The 20,628-nt window shown below is 41.8% G+C and overlaps 1 protein-coding gene across 1 annotated transcript; it reads left to right on the top strand.

Moving 5' to 3' along the window:
• The first annotated feature begins 13,740 nt into the window (after positions 1–13,740).
• Positions 13,741–19,788, top strand: gorab (golgin, rab6-interacting). The gene is made up of 5 exons (XM_008338147.3): positions 13,741–13,975; positions 14,051–14,390; positions 15,078–15,179; positions 15,477–15,617; positions 17,290–19,788. Exons 1-5 carry the CDS (start codon positions 13,921–13,923, stop codon positions 17,735–17,737), a joined length of 1,086 nt encoding a protein of 361 aa, XP_008336369.1. The 5' UTR covers positions 13,741–13,920; the 3' UTR covers positions 17,738–19,788.
• The last annotated feature ends 840 nt before the right edge of the window (positions 19,789–20,628 follow it).

Raw genomic sequence — 20,628 nt, 5'->3', positions numbered from 1 at the left:
CGTCCTCACTGAGTTCGGGTTAGAGTATTTACACTTTGTTAAGATTTAAACCACAGTCAAATCAAAGTTAGTGTGAGAATTAAGATTAAGATTAGGGAATATATTTGAAATAGTTAACCACACGGAGAAAAAGAAAAACCTGTGTGTGTGTGTGTGTGTGTGTGTGTGCCAGTGTGTGTGTCTACTGTACGTGTCACGACCTTGGAAGTCTCCGAGCGCTGCCGACACACTCGCTGGAGAATCAAAGTGGATCCATGTGTTTTTGTTTTGCCTCGTCTTCATAAAGAACATCACACTTTTGACTCATGGAGGATGCTGTAATTGCTGTCGCAAGTCATTCTGACCCTTGATGGCTTAATGTGTGTGTGTGTGTGTGTGTCTGTTTTCATTAGGCTAAATGATTGTAGTGATCTGCTGTTCACAGGCCAGAGGTTAGTCCATCCACACAGGCCTGTACTGCTGCTGCTGCTGCTGCTGCTGCTGCTGCTGCTGCTGCTGCTGAGGCCAGTGGTGTGTTTTTTTTCTTTCTGTTTGCTATAATTCAGGCCACACTCACTCGTTCAGTTACAGACGTGAATGTTAACAGGTGTCGTAGTTTAGTGAAATAATCACTTCAATCATCTGCAGCCTCTGTGTGTGTGTGTGTGTGTGTGTGTTTCTTTGTAACTGTGTTATTTCAATCATCAGGGGCAGTGAACACAAGAAGGAAGCTGTTTGATTCCCTAGATGACCCACCCTGCTCCTCTGTGGCGGTCACTACTGGTTATTTATACCACTGATGTCAAAGTCCTTCAAAAAAGGGGCAAAAAAAATGTTCTTACATAACATATAAAAAATAATAATTTAATTTAAATGTCATTTTTACATTTCAAGCTGAAACACAACAGACGATGTTTTATTGAAATTATTCTGTAGAATTCATAACAAATTCCAACTCTTTGTAACAAGAACTTATTTAAACCCAACTGCCAGAACAACAATGAAACAACATTTGGTTTGCAAACATTTTAATAAATATGTTGCTCTTTAAGGTGATTTTCTGGTGTGTTCTGAATTTTAGTGATAAAAGAAAATCTACATTACAAGTCCAGAACCAATTAAAATAACTGTTTGGTTTTTATTTTTTTTACACCCACAGACACTTCACCCACAGAAAATATTTTTTCATCAGCTGCATAAACCACTACACAGAAAATATTTTTTCATCAGCTGCACTGAATTAAACCTGATAAATTTTTAATGACTTTTGTCCGTTTAATTATAAAACATTTATAAACAATAAATTTGGATCACTTCCTTTCACTTGTCTGTAATTATTACTTTACTGATAATTTATAAAAAGTTATTTGTATCTTATTAAAATGTTGACATGCCTCTAATTCTCTTTTTTGTACTTATTTTGGACAGTTTTTAACTTTATTTATTATTTATTATTAGCATTATTTGTAGCTGTATACAAAAGTTTAAAAGCTCAAATAGAATTTCTTGATTGTTTTTATGTCTCCTTTTTCTGGACGTTGTGTGATTGAAGACAACAGACCTCCACAGTCAGTCCTGTGTCAGTTTGATAAAAATAACAGGTTATGTAAATATAAAGAAGGTAAAAATGAAAATAAAAATGTGGCCATAAATGTAGTAACAATCTCCACACACACCCACACACACACACCGTGGGTCGTACCTACACCCACCAGTGTCAGACAGTGTGTGTAAAGACAGCGTTAAGTCTTGTTCTGTTAATCTAGAGTTTCAGGAAAAATAAAGACAGAGCTTCTACGTCAACGCACCATGAGGCTGGAACGCATTCCTAGTGGCCGTTGCCTGCGTGTGTTCTGCCGTGGCCTGGCGTCTTGACGTGGAGCTGAGGCGTCTTTCCATCGTCAGCCGGTAACGTGAGTAATGAGTTCGGTCAGACGCTGGCGGCTCGCTGACGTTTCCCACCACAGACCAACCTCCCCGAGAGCTGACAGCCACATGCTAACGACGTAGGCGTATGTGACAGGGAACTAGAGAAGAAGATGATTGGCATGAAATTACAATCAAACTCCGGAGGTCGGGTCATGGAGACAGATACGGATTTGGTTCTTGGTGTCTGATGTTTGGGACGGATTAGAGGAGAAAAAGAACGTGAAGCCAACGCCACGCTCTCTGTGTCTGAATCTCTTCAAAATAAGTTCAACTTTCAAACCTTGTCAAACCTTGTTGTGAGAGCAGCGTGTCACAGTGAGTCGAGTGGTTTTGAAACAGCTGAGATTTCAGGGGGAAAATTAAAAAATAAGTTGAAAGCTCGACGCAGCAGCAGAGTTATGATTGTGAAACTCAAAAGTCAACAGTTTGACACTTGTTTCTGTCAAATTCTCAGCCAGTCCTTGAATCTATCCCAGTGTTTTTACACATCACTAACACTGCAGGCAGCAGACACCGGGCCGGAGCAGGTCGTCCAATCAGGTCAGAGGCTCAGTGCAGAACTTCAGTGAATGGGCTGATCTGACAGAGTGGTTTATTTATGAGGGAACTTCCTGTTTATGAACACAACAGAACAGTTCCAAAAGGCTCCCCGAATTCTACAGGTAAGACATTCTCTGATGGAAACACCACCGAAGAAGAAGAGAGCTGTAACGATGCATCGTGACTCAGTTAAAAATCGATACAAATCCGTGACAATTGGCAATTGGTTAAAATATCAAATCAAATTGAATCTCAAAAAGTCACTGGTCATACCATGAGACTACCCACTCTAGTACAGTAGGTGGCGGTATGTAGTAAATTTTAGAGTGGCAGTAAAGCCAGGAAAATGACAAATGTAGCAGAGAAAATACCAAAAAGTTGTACCTGACTTATGAGAACAGAATCTGACAGTTGGGTTTCGGTGACATGATGTCATCAGACTGTCGGTCTGAACCCCACCTGAATCAGGGTAGAGGGTCCATGAAGTCAAGGTGTCGTCTGCACTTAGAGTGAGTTCACTTCAATGCTCAGACTCCGTGAAGTCAATGTGGATTTCATCAGGAACCAAAATAAAGCGTTATTGTTCAAAGTGGTCATGGATGCAGCAGAAAACAGCTGCAGCCGCTGCATCCGTCCTCACTCCTATTGTTTCCCGGTGTAGCCACCATGTGGCATATTTTTTCCAATTTTTTTTTACCCCCTTCAGGGACAAAACTTTTGATGACTCCCTCCTCCAGCTGTGAACAAACTTAAAACGTCTCATTTCTATTCTTGTCCTGTGGGAATCTGTCTGGTGGAGACTAATGGCCCATTTTGATCTGCAATTGAAGGAATAACGGCAACGTGGAACGAGAAGCAGACCCTCAGCCTGTTCCGTATGAAGGCCAGGCTTCGACGCTCCAGACTCGGGTCTGTTTTCACAAAATGAAATAAAAATAAAAACAAACACTTGCCTCTTTATTTTACGATGACTGATGGTTCCCCGCTTTTAAATGTAAGGAGAAGAAAGCCGGGAAACAAAGAGCACGTTGCAGAGCCCGGTGCTGCGGAACACGCCCTTCGTGTTTCTGACACATTAGGCGAACCTTGAGGCCACTCGTAAAAATTAAACAACATCTTTTTCTCTCTTTCTCTGCCATTTAATGGAGCAGGACTGGCTGCCTGTGCAGAAAAACACACGGGCAGCACTTTTCTTCTGAGGAGAATGATTGTAAATGTGTAATTATATTAATAAAATGGACCTGGGGATTAAATCACTGCCCCTGAGGAGGAAGCCCCACTGTACAGCTGTGTGTGTGTGTGTGTGTGTGTGTGTGTGTGCGTAGCGATGCAGTTTTTGCATGCAAGCAAGTTGTGTATGAGAAGGAGGTCGGTGTGTGTGCTGCAGTGTGCGGTTTAAGGGTTAGGGTATTAAAAACAAAATGGCCTAATCCTGGGGGCGAGGCGCTCACATGGCGTTACCTCTGGCGGTTTGTTAACACGCTGAGGACGAGGGAGTCCGTGCCAGAGTCTCCATAATAAAGGCATTAGAAGGGCTCCTCATTAAGCTATTTTTGGCAGAAGGGTTCGGAGCAACGGTGGGCCTGAGAGTCAGGGGGTGGGAACAAACACTGTGGCTGCAGCAGGGGAGCTGAGGGGGAGCTGAGGGGGAGCTGAGGGGGAGAGAGTTTTGATTTACATTAGTTCTATATATTTTTCCTAGCAGAAAAGTTCTGGTCAAACTCTTCCACACATGGATCTCTCTGGTCGCGGTGCTGGTACAGGGTTGGTACTGTGTAGAGGACGGAGTCTGGAGTCCGTCCTAATACCCCACAGTTGTTAGCTGAACCAAGGCCACAATGACTTTAATCCTGGATCCTGGTGAAACGTATCAGTTTGGGAGTTTGTGTATTGATGTGGTTTTGTGTCTGTGGTTTTTGAACCTCACACAGGTACACCCTAATAAACAGGTGTGTCTCTTATTTCATTATGTTCAAGGACACAGTGACTCTGGTCATTGGTGATTGGCTGCTGGTTTCTCCAAACAGTTCCATAAACATGTCTGAGGATCGTTCAGAGAAAAAAAAGTTTTCATTGTTGTTATTACAAAAGAGGAAAAACAGAAAAATCGACTTTATTGTAAACACCTGCATTCGTTTGGTTGGCTCAGCAGAAAACAAAAATTCACCAAGTAAAGGACGACAGAGACAGTGATAGGAGACAGAACAAAGATCAGTCCTGCTGAGAAACTGAGACCAGGACCAAGACCATGTTTGGTCCAGATGCAGTGGGGTCGGTGGGGGGTGGGGAGTGGAATTTTTTGAAGTTTGGATTTTTGGATTGAAAACATTAAATTTACAAAACATGAACAAAGACACATGAGACACAACAGACACATGAGTGAAAGACAAACATCATGTCGTCAAAGACTATTAAAAATTGTTGAGAGCTTGAAGAGAAGAAAAGTATAAATATGAAAAAAACTTAAATACATTTAGATCTATAAATCTGTGTATGAATCGCAGTATCATCAGCATATTGATGGAACTCTACATATATATATACATATGTATATATAGACATATATATGTGTATATATATATACACAAATATATATATATACATATATATGTATACATATATATTTGTGTGATTATATATATATATATGTATATATATATATGTATATACATATATATATATATAAAGAGTTGGATTTGTGGGCCACTGCACTGGAGTTTGGTCAGAGTAAAACATTTTTTAAAAATATTTTTGAGGATTAGTTTGTAGGAACAGTTGTTAGATACAGGTATAAGAAACAGTTCCTCGGCGTTTGAACATGTGATGTAGAAGGAAAACAAACAAATGTGTTTATTCATTGTTATGAGCAGTTTGTGGCTCTGGTGTTCTCTGTGGTGTAAGGCAGTGCTGTGTGATGTACTGTGATGACTGTGATAATAAAGACGGACGGGGAGAAAGCTGTTCAGAGGTGCAGCCTCACTCCCACAGCAGGGAACTGTGTTTGTGTTGAATGTGAGACGTAAGACAGCGCCGCGGCTGTGATGTGGTGATCCTGACGCAGAGACACACAGACACACAGACACACAGACAGACAGGGAGAGACAGAGAAGCTCTTTGAAAAAGAAAAGATCAACAACAACAGACGGTCTGATGAAAGAACTTGGCCTGTTCACTAAAAAGGCTGCGTTTCACAAAGAAAAAGCTGCGTCTGTGGTGGCTGCGCCAGCGACATTTATGAGACTGTAACTGGAATCAGATCAGCGAAACTCAGAGAAGTCAGCTGTGGGTTAGGGTTACTGCACTACAGTGTTGTTTGGTGTGAACGCTTCACAGGTGTGACAAAGACCTCATGTACTGAAGTCCTTCAAATCCCAGTCAAAGTATAGATGGCTCTCATTGGTTGTTTTCCTTGGTGCATCTTTATGTTTTGTCTACATTTGTTTTCAAATGGTACAAGCGGTTCCCATGGTGTCAGTGGGACCACCGCGTTCCCAGTGCTCCGGTATCAGCGGGCTTGTTGTGGTTTGATGATGCAGCTCAGGAATCTGTCACCCAGAGCAAAACGCTTCGCCATGTTTAGGATCAGGACCGCAAAATATGGAGGTGGTTTGTGAGGAAAACAACTCAGTGACTCTGTCACTGGATGTAATTAAGTGTGTGTTTTGGGGGAGAGTGATCTGAATATGAGTGTGTGTGTGTGTGTGTGTGAGAGAGAGAAGTGTGACATTTGTCCTCTGTGGGTGTATTCTCTCCTTACATAGCCTTTAGATTTGAAACAGCATGTAGCCAAAAGGAAAATGTTTCTTTCAGTGAACTACGACAGACAACGTGATGATGTCGCAGTGAATAAGAAAACTGACATTGTTTTGGTTTCGACAAAGTGTCAACATAAAATGTACTTCAACTTGGAGTACTGTGTTCTCTGTGTTGGCTGTTGTTGTGTGTCTTCTGTGATGGATCCATGAGTACGAACCACAGCATCATCAGCCTATAAATGAAACATATGGGTCTGAAAAGGCAAACTGTGTTCATCCTAAAATGGGCTTGTCCAGATTTATTGCATTTCCTGGCGATAATACGATTCCTAGAAAAAATAGATTCTCGATTGGACTACGTGGACGATACAATTATATATATACAAAATGTACCTAATTAATAGTATATTTCTGGGGAGGTTTTTAGTTATTTTTAATGAGGTAAATTCAGTCGAGATACGAGTGCTGTTGTGGAAGGGACTAAAGTCGTATCTCGGGGCTCCACTGCATCTGGAAAAGTAAAAGTATTGTTGGAAACTACGTAGTATTTTTGTGAAGGGGCACAAGTGAAGATATTTTAAGAAGGGTGGGGTCACTATTTTAAAAAGGAGCCATAGTTTGACCACCCTTCCATTCTTCAAAGGGATGCAGTTTGAACGTAGGCTCAGTGTTGAGAGAATGACTAATGTATGTGATGGTGGTTGTGGTTTGGGTCACGGTGACGTTAGAAGTTCAACACCATCAGGACTTTTCTCTTTCTGACTCGGTTCACAGCGTGTCTCAGTCATTTATCTTAATGTCTTTCAGCCGCACTGGAAATAAAAATTACAGCAGACAAACAGCACCGGGAAAATTTTACCAACTGCCAGTTACTTCTAAACAAAAGCTAGTTTACAAATGTCTTGTCTATGTATAGATCTGGGGCTGGAGTGTATGACCTTCTGTGGTCAACCGCATTAGTGTTCTTTGAATCTCTGAGCCAGCGTTCCTAATCGAGGCAGATTTGAAAAAAATAATAGAATCAGTTTAATGCCGTTGTTTATGAAGGACATAAAAAGTCCTGACAACGGGAGGAAATAAATAAGCGTAATTATTACGGCTTTTCTTGTTCGAAACAATGAGTCATTATTGCTGTGCACGGCCACAAACACGACGCACACTTGGATTTAATGAAATTAACTCGCTGCAGTGCGGCTTCAGCCGAGGCTCAGCGTTTCTCTGCCATAAATCTCAGATTACTCCAACATGCTCCGCTCCCAGCGGGGATTCCTGCACTTCAACGCCACCGACTCTTGTTCGTTTTAGTTCCTCACTTGGAATTAAATCAGGTAATAAAGGGTGTGGCCAGTGAGCTGAGCGAGCGCTTGTACATCTACGAGAAACTCCAGGGGAGATATGGCACCGCTGCTCACCCAGTACTGATGCCAAAGACTGCTAATAGGCATTCTGCTGCTCCCTCTGCCTGAGTAGAACCAGATGTGTGTGTGTGTGTGTGTGTGTGTGTGTTACACTCTGGGAAATGGCTAAGATGAGAGACAGCGAGGCTGCCGGAGCCACAATAAATTCGTGGAAAGGCTAATGAATAAAACAACAGTGGATTAAATGTGCCATGGCTAAAAATAATTTGATTAAGAATCCGATTCCAAGTCCAAATTGTTGAGACCATGTTGGAGCCAGCTGTATCTTTATTTGAGTTGAGCCGGGCCGTAGAAGACCACATTTTCCCACCCTAATGAGCTTCGACCAAACTTCGATCAGAGCCTTTTTATGGGGATTTCTGGGCAGAGCCTCAGGCCCCGATGAATCAGTTGTCGTCACATGTGATTGCCTGTTAGAAAAGTCCCAAAAGTTTCTGTCTCTATTCTTCAAATTAAGTTCAATCCAAGTCAAAACAAGGGGCTGCTCGGCCAATAACCTGCCACGATCAGCCAGTGTGTCATTTTTATTCTTTAGATAACAGAGAAAAGGAGAATGAAGAAAACAAAAATTTTTTTTTTTTTTTGGCTGATCTTTTCTGAAGGGGTCGCCACAGTTGGATAATCCTCGCTGTGGTTTTTGGCTTTATTTAAGAACTTGTCCTGAAACAACTCTACCATTTTATCTAAGCTGAGGACTGGGTCCATAACCAGAGAGTACACTCTTAGCTACGCCAACAGCAGGACGTTGACGGTACTTCACTTTACTCATTTCAGTCATTGATATGTTGTTACCATGGATTCCTCTCCTGAAGCAACAGTGTCGGATAGGAACGGAATTTTGGGTGAAAATGATGATATACATATGCCACACCTACATGTGGCGCTGTAAACAGACATCGCCACTGGACACGAGAAGAAGAAAAAGCACTTGAGGGTAAAAACCTGCAGCACCAACACTGCTCCGTTATCGTCATTGTTGTTGTTACTGTTGTCAGATATTTCCCACTCTGGAACCCCTTCTCTGAAATACCATTGCAGGTCACCCAGAACGCCGTAACGATAACATACTAAAACACTGGCAGGTCACCCAGAACACCGTAACGATAACATACTAAAACACTGGGCCGAAACATGCTTCAGTTAGCAACAATACAACAATCCTCTTAGCTAACAGCTAATCCTGGTATTTGGATTGTCTGATTGTAAGAAGCCTGAAGTAAACAGTATCTGTATTAAGACCACATGAACTCTGTGGTACTATGTGGTACTATGTGGTACTATGAAGTAACTGGTAACAGATCAGTACCTCAGAAGGCCTCTGGGTTTTGATCTGTAAAATACGGTCCTTGCTCATCTCCGACGCATCAAACCTAATAAAAGCGTTACAGGTATTAGAGTTTATTTTTCACCACTTGACACAGTGAATATAAACATAACCTTTTCAGTTGATGTCGGCCAAGTTCTGATTGTCTTAGACCACGCTCTGCAACAATAAAAGCCACAGTGGTTAATCTGATGTTCTTTCTATTTGGCTCTAAAAACCAAACAGGGATTCTTTATTTCCCCAAATGTCCTGGAGTCTGCAGCACAGAATCCAAAGAGAGTTAGAGTTCTTCAGTTTGATCGAACGCTGTGTGATGGACGAGAGTTTTTTTACGTGCCTCAGGCCTGTTCTGATGGACACTCTCATTCCCACATACACTTCTTACCTCATGTCCTTTTGTCCGCGTCCCGCTCCCGTCGGTCTCTCTGCCTGGGTTCCTGTCATGTTCAACTGCCTGTGTTTTAGTTTCAGTTTTCTAGTTTAGTTTTCTACTGACAGCTCCAGTCCAACCGACCGTCCACGGACCTCGGTGCTGGGGTTGCAGCTGCATCTCGGCTCACAGGTCCGCGTGTGAAAGGTCCGAAGAAAGCCTGAGCGGAGTCCAGAGAGCTCACCGGAGCGTACAAAAGGGCCCACACACCGCACACGCTGCCAGGAAACACAGCTCACAGGCAGGTGACACAGGGAGGCTTTGTCTGGTCCCCACCTCCTCTTCACAGGTGGGACTCCTCAGAGTCCAGAGCACAGATCTCTGCCCTGATGGTCCAGGAACATCGTCCAAGAACATTAAAAAGGCCTGGCAGGAGGTGGGCAAGACTTGGACCAGGAGGAAAGTCTGGAGGCCAGGGTTGATGTGAAGATCAAAGACTCAGGTTTGGTTGAAGAAAAAACTGAAGAATCTTTTCATCTCTTCATCAGGGTCACCACGATAGTCAACGTAGGGACTAGTCAATGTAAGGACTAGTCAATGTGAGGACTAGTCAACAGAGGGACTAGTGTGTGTGTGTGTGTGTGTGTGTGTGGTCAGCTTCCTTCACAGTCCAAAAACTTGAGGTTAATTTTCACTGTAATCTGACTGCAGGTGTGAATGTGAGCGTGAGTGTGAATGTGTGTTGGTGTTGGTCTCTACATGTGGACCAGTGGACCAGTGTAACTCCACCCTGACCTGATGACTTCATTACCACTGACTTACATTTCACTTTTTCTTCTTGTGAACCTGAGTCTTCCTGCTGTTGAATGGCCGTGGCTTCAGTTTCACGCCTCAGTCACAGCTGATCTGTGTCTTCTCATCAGGACTCATGTGGACTCAGTCACTACAAAAGAACCAGTTCAACCAGTAACAGGTGTGGAGGTGGTCGGTTTGTTTGTCCTGCTCCTGTTTAGTGTTCAAAACAAAATGGGACGTTTTTAAACTTGAGCAGAGAGAGTAATTTAGAATCAGAATACCATGTAAAAGGAGTCACCAGTTCAACCAGTTCCACCAGTTCAACCAGTCTACTCTATGATTAAAACATTCAAACATACGAGCAGAGCAGATCCAAACATCTGAGGTTTTCCTCCTCTGAAACAACAGTGTAAACCACAGCGCCTGTTTATTCTGGGTTCGATTTTTAACACAAGTTAATGAGTGGATTTTAAATCCTCCAGAGACTGATTAAAGAAGAACACTGATATGAACATGTATAAAACTTGTCACTGTCCTCCTCTTCAGCATGTTTAGTTGCCATTGTTTTGAGTGACTGTCAGAGCTGAGACACAACATCATTTGGGTGAACACAAAAGTCTGATTTATGCAACAACAAATGAGACTTTATTGCTTCCAAAGATGAAAGTTTTTCTTTAAAAAAATCATTTGATGTGGATGTATTTCTTTTCTCCCTTTCCTGTTTGTAAATTAAAAATAATGGTGGGAAGTCATTATTGGCCTATTGGCTTAACATTGCACTGTTGACAAATAGCAACATTTGACATAATAATCAAGACCTGTGTTGGATACAGTGAAATACATGTTATTGTTTTGAAAATGGCCGTTCTTTACAAAAATAGCCCTGATGTTGAGGCAACAGACAGACAGATGGAGTGACGGATGTGTCTGTTGTCAGGCCGGCTGTTCACTGTTGATAACTGTCTGCAGATTGAGGAGTACGAGAGGTCAGGGAGGGAAATTGAACAAATTCAGAACAGCAGCTGTGTGTGTGTATGTGTGTGTGTGTGTGGGGGGGTCATTTGTGCCACAAACCAGGGAACAAGGCTGTAGTGTAAGGCCGGACTCTGTGTACATGTCTTTTAAATGGCAATTAGAAGTTCCTGAAAGTCCCGGCTCAGAGCCACAGTGATGGTCTGACCTCTAATCATCCTCAATTTCTTTCAGGCCACAGGACCTCTAGATATGGCCTTCTCTGATTGGCTGTTTATTCTCCACAGAGCTTCCTGTTCATTTGAGCACCGCAGGCTGTGTGCCTTTATGGAGAGCATTGAGGGCAGAGGTGAATCACACACTTAAAGCATGTGTTAATCATCCACCAGCACCAGCGCTAACTTGGTACATGGACACTGCTGTCAACGTGATGGACAAAAGTACAAAAATCATTAACAACAACAATAGACGGTTGATGAGTGAGTTATGACTTCATAAGGCTGGCTCCAAATGTCTGAATCTTTACCCACGATACAGCTGCAAAAATCTTTTTAACAGAGAGTGGCTTTTCTAATCCTGACATCCTTCACTTCTATTGTTTTAACAGAGTTTTCACCTGTAACTCAACTATTTTAATATGTTATCTGCAGGATCAGGAAACCCATAAAACTTTATAGACTTGGCCCTAAACATATAGGGTGTGTCGTCCAGCACAAAGTCTAACTAATGTTGTAGTCTACTAATGGTTGTGGTCCCACACAGAAGCTGTGGTCTAATTGAACTGGTGGTGTCTGTAATAACGTAGAGTGACAATAAGTTGTGTTTGTGAGATGAAGACAGGACTTTCTCCAGAGTTAAGGAAATGTTCCTCACCACACGTGGATAGCAGATTTGAGGTGCTGAACTTCTGAACTGAGCACTCTCTGCCCCCTCTGGCCCCCGCCTCTCATATCAACTCAGCCCAGGGGATATATACTCTCCCCTCTTTGCCTTTAACCCGGCTGCACCTCGCTGGGTCATCTCAGTAATGAGCCATGTGCTCCCCTCTGGCTCCTGCTAATCAGGGATCCAAGGTTGTCCCATCTTCATTCTGCTGCCACTTCCGCATTCGTTGCTGCAACAGCAGCAAGACACACGGCCGTACACACTGAAGTGAGATGGTTCTCTCCATACCATCTGGCCTCCATGCTTTACTCTGTCTCCACTCTGCCGGCGATTTATGCCCTCCTGAGGTGTTTTGCCTTTTAACTCACACATAATTGGCCCCCAGATGCAAAAAAGATGTTGAGGCCAGTTTTTCATTAGTTGCCAGGCAGAGGTCAGTGTTTTTGCATCACTACGGTTCTTGGGCACTGTCAAGGTTAAAAAGACATGATCAGTGAAACCTTCTGCAATTACTGGAGTCTGTACAAACTTTTGTGATGGACCACGGACCATGAGTGGAGATAGAACAACATAAAGTTTTATACACTGCCTCATACAAAGACCTGTATTACCTTTCATATCTGTCTCCTGTCCAATGACCTTGGCCTTCAGGTCTGTCACTATACCTACTATACCTTATACGTTGCCTGTAAAAGCCTTGGTAGGTACAATTAGGAGTAAATACTTTGGACTTTATGGTTTTCTGGTCAACTGGAAAGTATGACTTAGTGCCTGACATCATTCTGAAGTTAAAAAGCCAGCAAGTGATATATGGTCAGTCCTAGCATTTCAACAACATCATTTACATCATTTGAAAATAATATTGCTTTATAGGTTAGTGCATTTAGACCATCACATGCTGGTAATCAGTCATTAAATAAAATATTTTAACATTTATTTTCTTATCTTCCCCACATACTCTGCTACATCAAATTGTGTATCTGAATCTTCCATCTGAATCTATCCATGTCCATCTGCCCCTGATTGATGGTAATAGCTCTTCTCAGAGGTCTTTCTGTTTATCTGCTGCTACATACTGTAGCTTCATCCTTAACATTCTTTATCCAAAAATCCCCTCATGTCCCCTCAGGTTGTGTCTCTCTCAACCTTGTCTCTCTAACATTGACTTCAAGACGTTGCACTTAAGCTATTTTAAAAATATATATATTATAAACAAATATTGTAAACTTTTCTGAAGAGTTTGAATCATTGTTTCTTTTTATTGAAAACTATGTTTACTATTAAATATTAAGTTTTATCTTCTTTAAAACCAAATAAATGAAACACACATGTCAAATAAAAAGGCATATGTCTGGATAGCGTATGTGTTTGCTTTAAGGATGACTTGTTTATTAAATATGACACTTTGTAACTTATATATAGGAATCCTATGTATATATATATGATTTGTAACTTGTTTAAACTTCAAAAACCAAGAAACAAATGCTTGTGTATCCAGGCTTGCGCCTGCAGAGAAAGTGAAGTTGGTAACTGAGGTATTAAACAAAATTTGATCTCGGTTAAATTTGATCTTCTGATATATAACAAGAAAAACTGTTTCCGACCAAAGAATAAGTAAAATATTCAAAATACGGTTGAAATTTGTCTTCTGATATATAACAATAAAAACTGTTTCCGACCAAAGAATGAGTAAAATATTCAAAATACGGTTGAAATACTTTTGTACGTAATTCTTCTACTCAGGCGATATCTGAAAGTACAAAGTACCGGTCTTTCTGGGGTCCTTGACGTGGCACTAATAAACAAAGATGGCCGCGGAGTTTCAAATACTTTGGGTTTACTCTGTATATCTTGGACCTTAAACTGGTATTTACTTGAGTCAGTAGTTTAACATATCTTTGTTCTGTGCATTCGTGACTTGAATATTACGGTTTAACGTTTTATTATATAAAAATGAGCGGTTGGGCAGGTTTTTCTGACGAGGAACTGCGTAGAATACAGCAGAAAGGTACTGTGCCTCCACCGAGAGTCTTCCTTCTCTTTATTATAAGTGCTTGAAATTCAGACTGTGGGTATTTTTCAGACTCAGCAGGACCCTCGGTGTCATCCCGCGGTCGAAAACCTACTGCAGCCAATCGTAATCGGCAACAGATACAGCGGGAGAAGGCTCTTCAGCTCTCCGCCCAGAGAAGCCCTGGATCCGGGTGCTCTGAGCTTTTACCGGAGCAGCAGCTTACCAAGCCTCCGAAACAGGAGTCTCAGACCGCGGCCCCACCTAATGCGTCACAGGCTCCGGTTGTCAGACTGGAAATGCAGCTGAAAGACTCAAAGGGAAAGCCGAGTGAAAACCATGCGGAGGATGAAAGGCCGAAAGAGGATCAGAGCTTGGCTGTCAAAGAGGTTGAGAAACAAGAGGCGGAATTGTAAGCATTGTATGAGTAGTCTTACGTTTATGTTTAATGGTTGCAAGGTTTGTGATCCTGATAAACTTTGTTTATTTATTTTTAATACCCTCATTATAATGATCAAGACAAAATTAGCTTGGTTAAATTTGACAAATAATTCTGCTCACTGATAAGCAAATCATTTGAGTATTTATGACAGATTAATTTAGATTTTTTAAGTCACATAATAAAACATGAATCACAACATGGGTCAAGTAGTAAAAGCAGATTGAATGTGTTTTTTCTTTTGCTGTATTGGGCTTAAGAACACAACAGTGATCAATGTTATTCTCTGCCACAGGACACAGAACACCTGTATTGTCTTATTAACAACTAGCAATAATTCAGTTAACAAATAGCAACTTCCCACTTATTACATATGTCAACAACTTCATTTGTACATTTTTGATTGTCTAGATCAGCAGATGTGTGTCCTGAATGATTAACTGATTTGAAAACTCCTCTCAATTCACTAATGAATTCTCTCAGTCCATCATAAGTTTGTCTGAATCAGTCAGAAACAGACAGAGTTCTGCACTCAGGTTAGATTTGGAATTGGATCTGTGGTCCTCTGGAGAGCTGTAGTTTCACTGTGATCCCACTCTGTAGAGCTAATCAGAACCAATTATTATTTATTTATTTATTTTTAAACCTTTGTGGTTATAGACGGGAGAAGACTCGTCTGGAGCAGCTGCAGGAAGAGCAGAAAAATATGGAAGAGATGAACAAGCGTAAGAAAGCTCTGCTGACCAAGACCATCGCTGAGAAGTAAGCACAGATTATCAGTTCTATGGGGTGTTACTAAAGTGGGGGGTATCCTTATAGGTGGTTGAAGTTATTGTTATTTTCATTATTTGTCCCACAATAGTAAAAATGCACTGATTTGTAATTTAAAATATTTTTTTCCAAAACTGTGATTTTTCTTTTTCAGTTCAGTGAAATTTCAAAGCTAAAACAGTTAATGTGTCGAAGCAGAGGATTTGAGGATGGTGGCCAAACCTGTGGGTGTAAAAATATTTATGTTATGTTTATATATGGAGCTAAGGAGTGACTTAATACCCACAGGTCCAGACAGACTCAGGCAGAGGTAGTGAAGCTGAAGAGAATTCAGAAAGAACTCCAGGCTCTGGATGACATGGTTTCTAATGATATTGGAATTCTGAGGTCCAGGATCGACCAAGCCAGCTGGGACTACGCTGCTGCCAGGTAAACACACACAGCCTGAAGAAAAAATAAAAACAAACGGACACATATATTTATTTTGTAAATCTCTGAATGGGGAGTGAAGGCACGCCACATGCTGACTCATGAACGACCAGTTAAATTTCAAACACCTGCTCCTCTGGCTCCAAGCTCCAACACATGTGACAGACAGGCCGCAGACCTGTGGCAGACATGTTGACTTGTCACACATGTTATCAATAACACTAGTGATGGCTTTCTTTAATTTCAGCGCCTCAGTGAACTGTGACACTGAGCCAAAAAAACTCCACACTTTCACATGGTCGTTTTAGGAAGTAACAACGGAGACAACACAGATGTGAGAGATAACCAAGAAAAATCAGCTGTTTGTCTGCGGAAGAAATTTAGGAGGGGTCGGCTGAAACATGTAATTTGGTAATTTGTTACTCGAACCAAAAAGCTCTAGTGTGTGTACCAGGACTGTTGCCAAAAAGCTCTGGTGTGTGTACCAGGACTGTTGTGGGTGATGTTGCTCAGTGCATTCTCTGGGTCATCTTCTAGCTGCCAAACAAACTTGATGTGCATTACTGCCACCTACAGGGCTGGCAGTAATGCACAGGTATGACTAAATGTGTTACTATGTTTGTGGTGTTAAAGGCCATAGTTGTTATGAGTGTTTTGGCGACTGTACTTTCGCTCTTCTTCCTTTATATTCCTCCAAACGTTTTCTGTCTCATCACACGTTTTAATCCAGTTCTAGTTTATATGCAGCACCTACATAAACAGTCCTTTAACACTAGAAACACTGCCCCCTGCAGCTGCTTCCCAGTAATCATGTAGCTCATGCATCTCTGGTCCAGTCCTGGTGGAGGACTCCCAGGTCAGGTACCGAGACTGTACCCTGTCTGATAATGAAGGTTGAAGTTTACACACTCACATCCAGCCTCACTGGACCCGACCTTGAGCTGCCCCGCCTCCGACAACACTCTTCATTACACATGTTTGTGTCAGAGGAAGTGGACCCGACCTTCACACACTCATTCCACTGGACTCTGCTGATTGAATTCGTTGTAGAGATGACGCTGAGCTAGAACATGAGACGGGGGGGAATTCAGGATTTTTTGCAAACGTCTGACATCATGTGGTCTGTTACCACAGTGTTTCCATGCAGCCTGTGCTGCTCTGTGGTTCTGACAATTAAAACAAGCTTTCTCTCATTAGACCATGTTTGTGTCCTTGCCATGGAGGACATGGACCGGATCTGAAACCATTCAGGGCACACCCTGCTACAATGTAGTTTAATTTGTGAAATATGGAGGAAATTTTCCAGAAAAAACAAAACAAGATTTAAATCCACCAGAAGCTGAAGCTGTGAGAATGTTAATTCAAACAAGTACAAATGTTCAGCCCAGCTGTGGCTGTAAGCTGCTGTCGTTTGACATTTGATACTATACGGGGTGACGATACGATATATTACGGTCGGCTTTAATGACTTTGTTCAGTTTAATCTTTGGTCCAGTCTCTGATGTCATGTGGTTTAATCAAACAGGTCCAAACGTTCTCCCTCACAGAGAGACAGGGTTTCAGGATCTGGTTCAAAGTGATGCTGACACTGAAGTAAACATCTGTGGGAAGTGAAACATGTGCACTGTAAACGAAAGTGTTTCTGACAAACTTCTCTGGTTCTGTCGCTCAGGAAGCGTTACGAGAAGGCAGAGGCCGAGTTTGTGACAGCCAAGATAGAGCTGCACAAGAAGACGGAGGTGAAGGAGCAGCTGACGGAGCATCTCTGCGCCATCATCCAACAGAACGAACTGAGAAAGGCCCACAAACTGGAGGAGCTGATGCAGCAGCTGCAGCTGCAGACCTCCATGGAGGAGCTGGAGAGTCTGAGGCAGCAGGAGGAGGAGCAGGAGAAGACGAGGAATGCGGTGGAGAGCCAGAGTGACAAGAAGGAGGGAAGTGGCTCCGTCAGCAACCAGGAGATGACGGTGCTGTCAATCGAAGACTGTAAACCTGCAGAGGAGAGGAGTGAGGTGGGGGTGGAGGGGGAGGAGACGGAAGTGAAGACTAAAACACCAAAGGGTGAAGGAGAAGATAGAAGTGTAGAAAACCACGTGGAGGCTGAGAGGGTGGAGTCGTGATGTTGACGGAACAACAACAACAACCAGGTTCATTGTACAACTGCTGACTCTTCAGTGATAACGTGGATGATTCACACTACAGGTGTCAATCATCCACGTTATCATTTAAATGTGACTTCCTGCTGTCAATGGTCAACAGACAACAGGGCTCAACACTGCCCCCCACAGTTTAAACATCCTCACTCTGAAAATGAACTATATACACAGTACACAGAACAGGCCTTGGTCTGAGAACGCCACGTACTGGGCCACGTACTGGGCCACTGTCTAATGAAATTTGACTGAAAGTCCAAAGAGCTCTGAACTATGTCTCTGTCTCTGCAGCGTGGACGTCCTCAGAGGAAAGCAGGCAGGATGTTTGTTTGTTTGTTTGTTTGTCTGTCCGTTTATTAATGATTCTAATTCTGTATCATATTCAGTCAGTGATGTCTTCCTTTAACCAATCAGAGAGCGTCTGCTCCTATTGGCCACTCCCCTGACAGGAGACTAGTTTATTTTGAACAGTTCCAGCACCTGCTGCTGTGTTCAACATAAGGCCACACTTCACTGTCAGGAGGCCCAGACCAGATCTGACCTCATGGTCATAGACCAGACCTGTACCCAAACCTCTGTGTCATGTTTTGTTCATTCGATTCGAGCATTTTATTTCCCTGTTAACCAGATGAGAAGATTTTTTTTTTTTTTTTAAACCAGATTACAGAGCTGTTTGTGTCACTGTTAGTTTAGAGCAAATACAGAGGGGAAAAAAGACAAAATATTACATTATAATAATAATTTTTTTGTTTTTGTTTATTAAATGTTGTGACATTAATCTGAAAATTTGACATTTGCACAAAAAATGGCGTATTTCCTAAAAATTACTTTTTGTAGTGAGTTCATCGGGATGTTGTAGATTATTGAACATTTTCACAGAAATATTCTTCTGTTTACACTGAGAAACTAAAGTTAAAGATGACAATCATTGACATTACCACTCCAGAAACACTGGGCCGAGGGGCGTTCAGACCAGGTCTGTGTCTGAGCAGTGACTGGCTGGAAGTCGGGAGACGATCATGGAGGAGGCAGAAGGTTCACGTTATTTTTATTTTATTTTTTTTAAAAGGTTGTGTTTCTGCTCCAGAAAAAGATTAATTGTAGGAGACGCTGACTCCTGCTGTGGCTCCCAACACAAATGATGAGGAGAGAATTGAACCCACATCCGGATGTGGGTTCTGGACGGGTGGGCAGAGTGGAGTGAACATGTGACACAGTTTGTCTGAGACTCCACAGTCTGTTAACGTGGTAGAAACAACAGACCGCGGCCGAACCTTTATTTAAATGTTTTCTAAATGAGTCACATGACAGAAAAAAGACGCCTTTTGATTCCTGTTGGCTTGCGAGTGTTGCTGCTTTTGACTTTTCAAACAACGGGAGAAAAATACGTTTTTATTAAACTGTCAACTTCAATGAAGCCAAACCCCTCTGACCCCCCGACCCCAGAAAACTCAGATGGTTTACTTTGACTTTATTATGAAAACAAACACTAAGATGTTGGAAAAACACTAACAGCCAAAAGCCTTCAGATTTTTCTACTTTACATTTTTATTGTAAATCAAAAAATTGGGAATTATTTTTTTATTGTTGGTCAAAACTGTCAAATCAAACTTGTTATTGTCCTTGTTATTTTTCTCTGGTGAGAGTTAAATCTGCTGCTGTTGATTTTTAATATGATCAAAAAAGCGGGGGTGGGGGGGTCTGGTCACAGTGTCATGTTGACACTTGTTGATATTTTTTTACCTTCAGTTTGAATGTTGGTCCGATCGTCTTTGTTTAAATGGTGCAGAGGAAACAGATGTATTTAAATAAGGTATATATTTTTAGTAAAGTTAATTATTACAGAGATTACCAGGGCGTGGTGTTTTATTAAAATAAGAACGAAGAAAGAGATGTGTGTGTGTGTGTTGATTTATTTGAACCTCATGGAGTAGAGAAAAATAAAATGAATGACATATGTTATATACACAGTGAATTTATCATGTGAATATAATAAATATTGTTAGGACTGAAGGAAATCCCAGTGATTTTGTGATTGTTTGAATTTTGTCATTTAAATTATGTTTTGTGGTTGTGGTTTTTTGTTCTTTGTATTTTCACCACAGCAGAGACATTTATGTCTGGATATGAACGTGCAATAATTATAAAATCTGTTCATATTTTTAAGAAGCAAAAAAACCCCTCAAATCTAAAATTCAGCTGTATTTTTTTTATCTAAACTTTATTTTAACATTAAAATGTAGAACTAACTTCAAAAAGTTCAAAAATAAAAAGGGTTTAATGGATGAGTGACAGAGGTCAGAGGTTCTAATGATCCTCAGCTCTGACACTAACTGGTTTCAGAGTTGTGTTTGTCATTATTAAAACACACAACCTGTGCAGCAGAGACGTGTTGGTCAACTGACTGGTCTGTTTCAGTGGAACACAGAGAAACAACAACAATGACTGTCCGGCCTGCAGTCCAGATCTGTGTTCTGTTCAAATGTCTGGATGAAGACAACTGTGTCCACAGTTACTGTCCAACTGTCCTCACGTCCTCTGGACACTGAGTTCACCCTGGGCCCCTCCACCTGTGCAGCTCCTCAGTCCTTCTTCTTCTGTTCCTTCTCCAGTTGTTTTTGCCTTTTTGCCCTGTAGTTGGCACCAGAGTGGACTTGTAGGCAGGACGACAGACTCTGGGGGAACTAATGATGAAAAACTCTGCTCTCTCCCTGAGCCTTCATTAAATACATGGAAAGAACGAAGAGAGAAGAAACATCTGGATCCAATCCTCGTCCCTTTGATGGCATCAACTCTTCTTTTCCCAGATCAGCGGCTGGAAGCTACGGGACGTCCAAGAGTCCAGTCCTGCCATCTGA

The sequence above is a fragment of the Cynoglossus semilaevis genome, chromosome 2 (genome assembly GCF_000523025.1).
Source record: "Cynoglossus semilaevis isolate Cse_v1.0 chromosome 2, Cse_v1.0, whole genome shotgun sequence".
NCBI lineage: Eukaryota > Metazoa > Chordata > Actinopteri > Pleuronectiformes > Cynoglossidae > Cynoglossus > Cynoglossus semilaevis.
This window is presented reverse-complemented; position numbering and strand designations above follow the sequence as displayed.

Coding starts and splice junctions, on each gene's coding strand:
- gorab (XM_008338147.3), top strand. CDS start 13,921: ATGAGCGGTTGGGCAGGTTTTTCTGACGAGGAACTGCGTAGAATACAG. Junction 14,391..15,077: donor GAGAAACAAGAGGCGGAATT/GTAAGCATTGTA, acceptor TTGTGGTTATAG/ACGGGAGAAGACTCGTCTGG. Junction 15,618..17,289: donor TGGGACTACGCTGCTGCCAG/GTAAACACACAC, acceptor TCTGTCGCTCAG/GAAGCGTTACGAGAAGGCAG.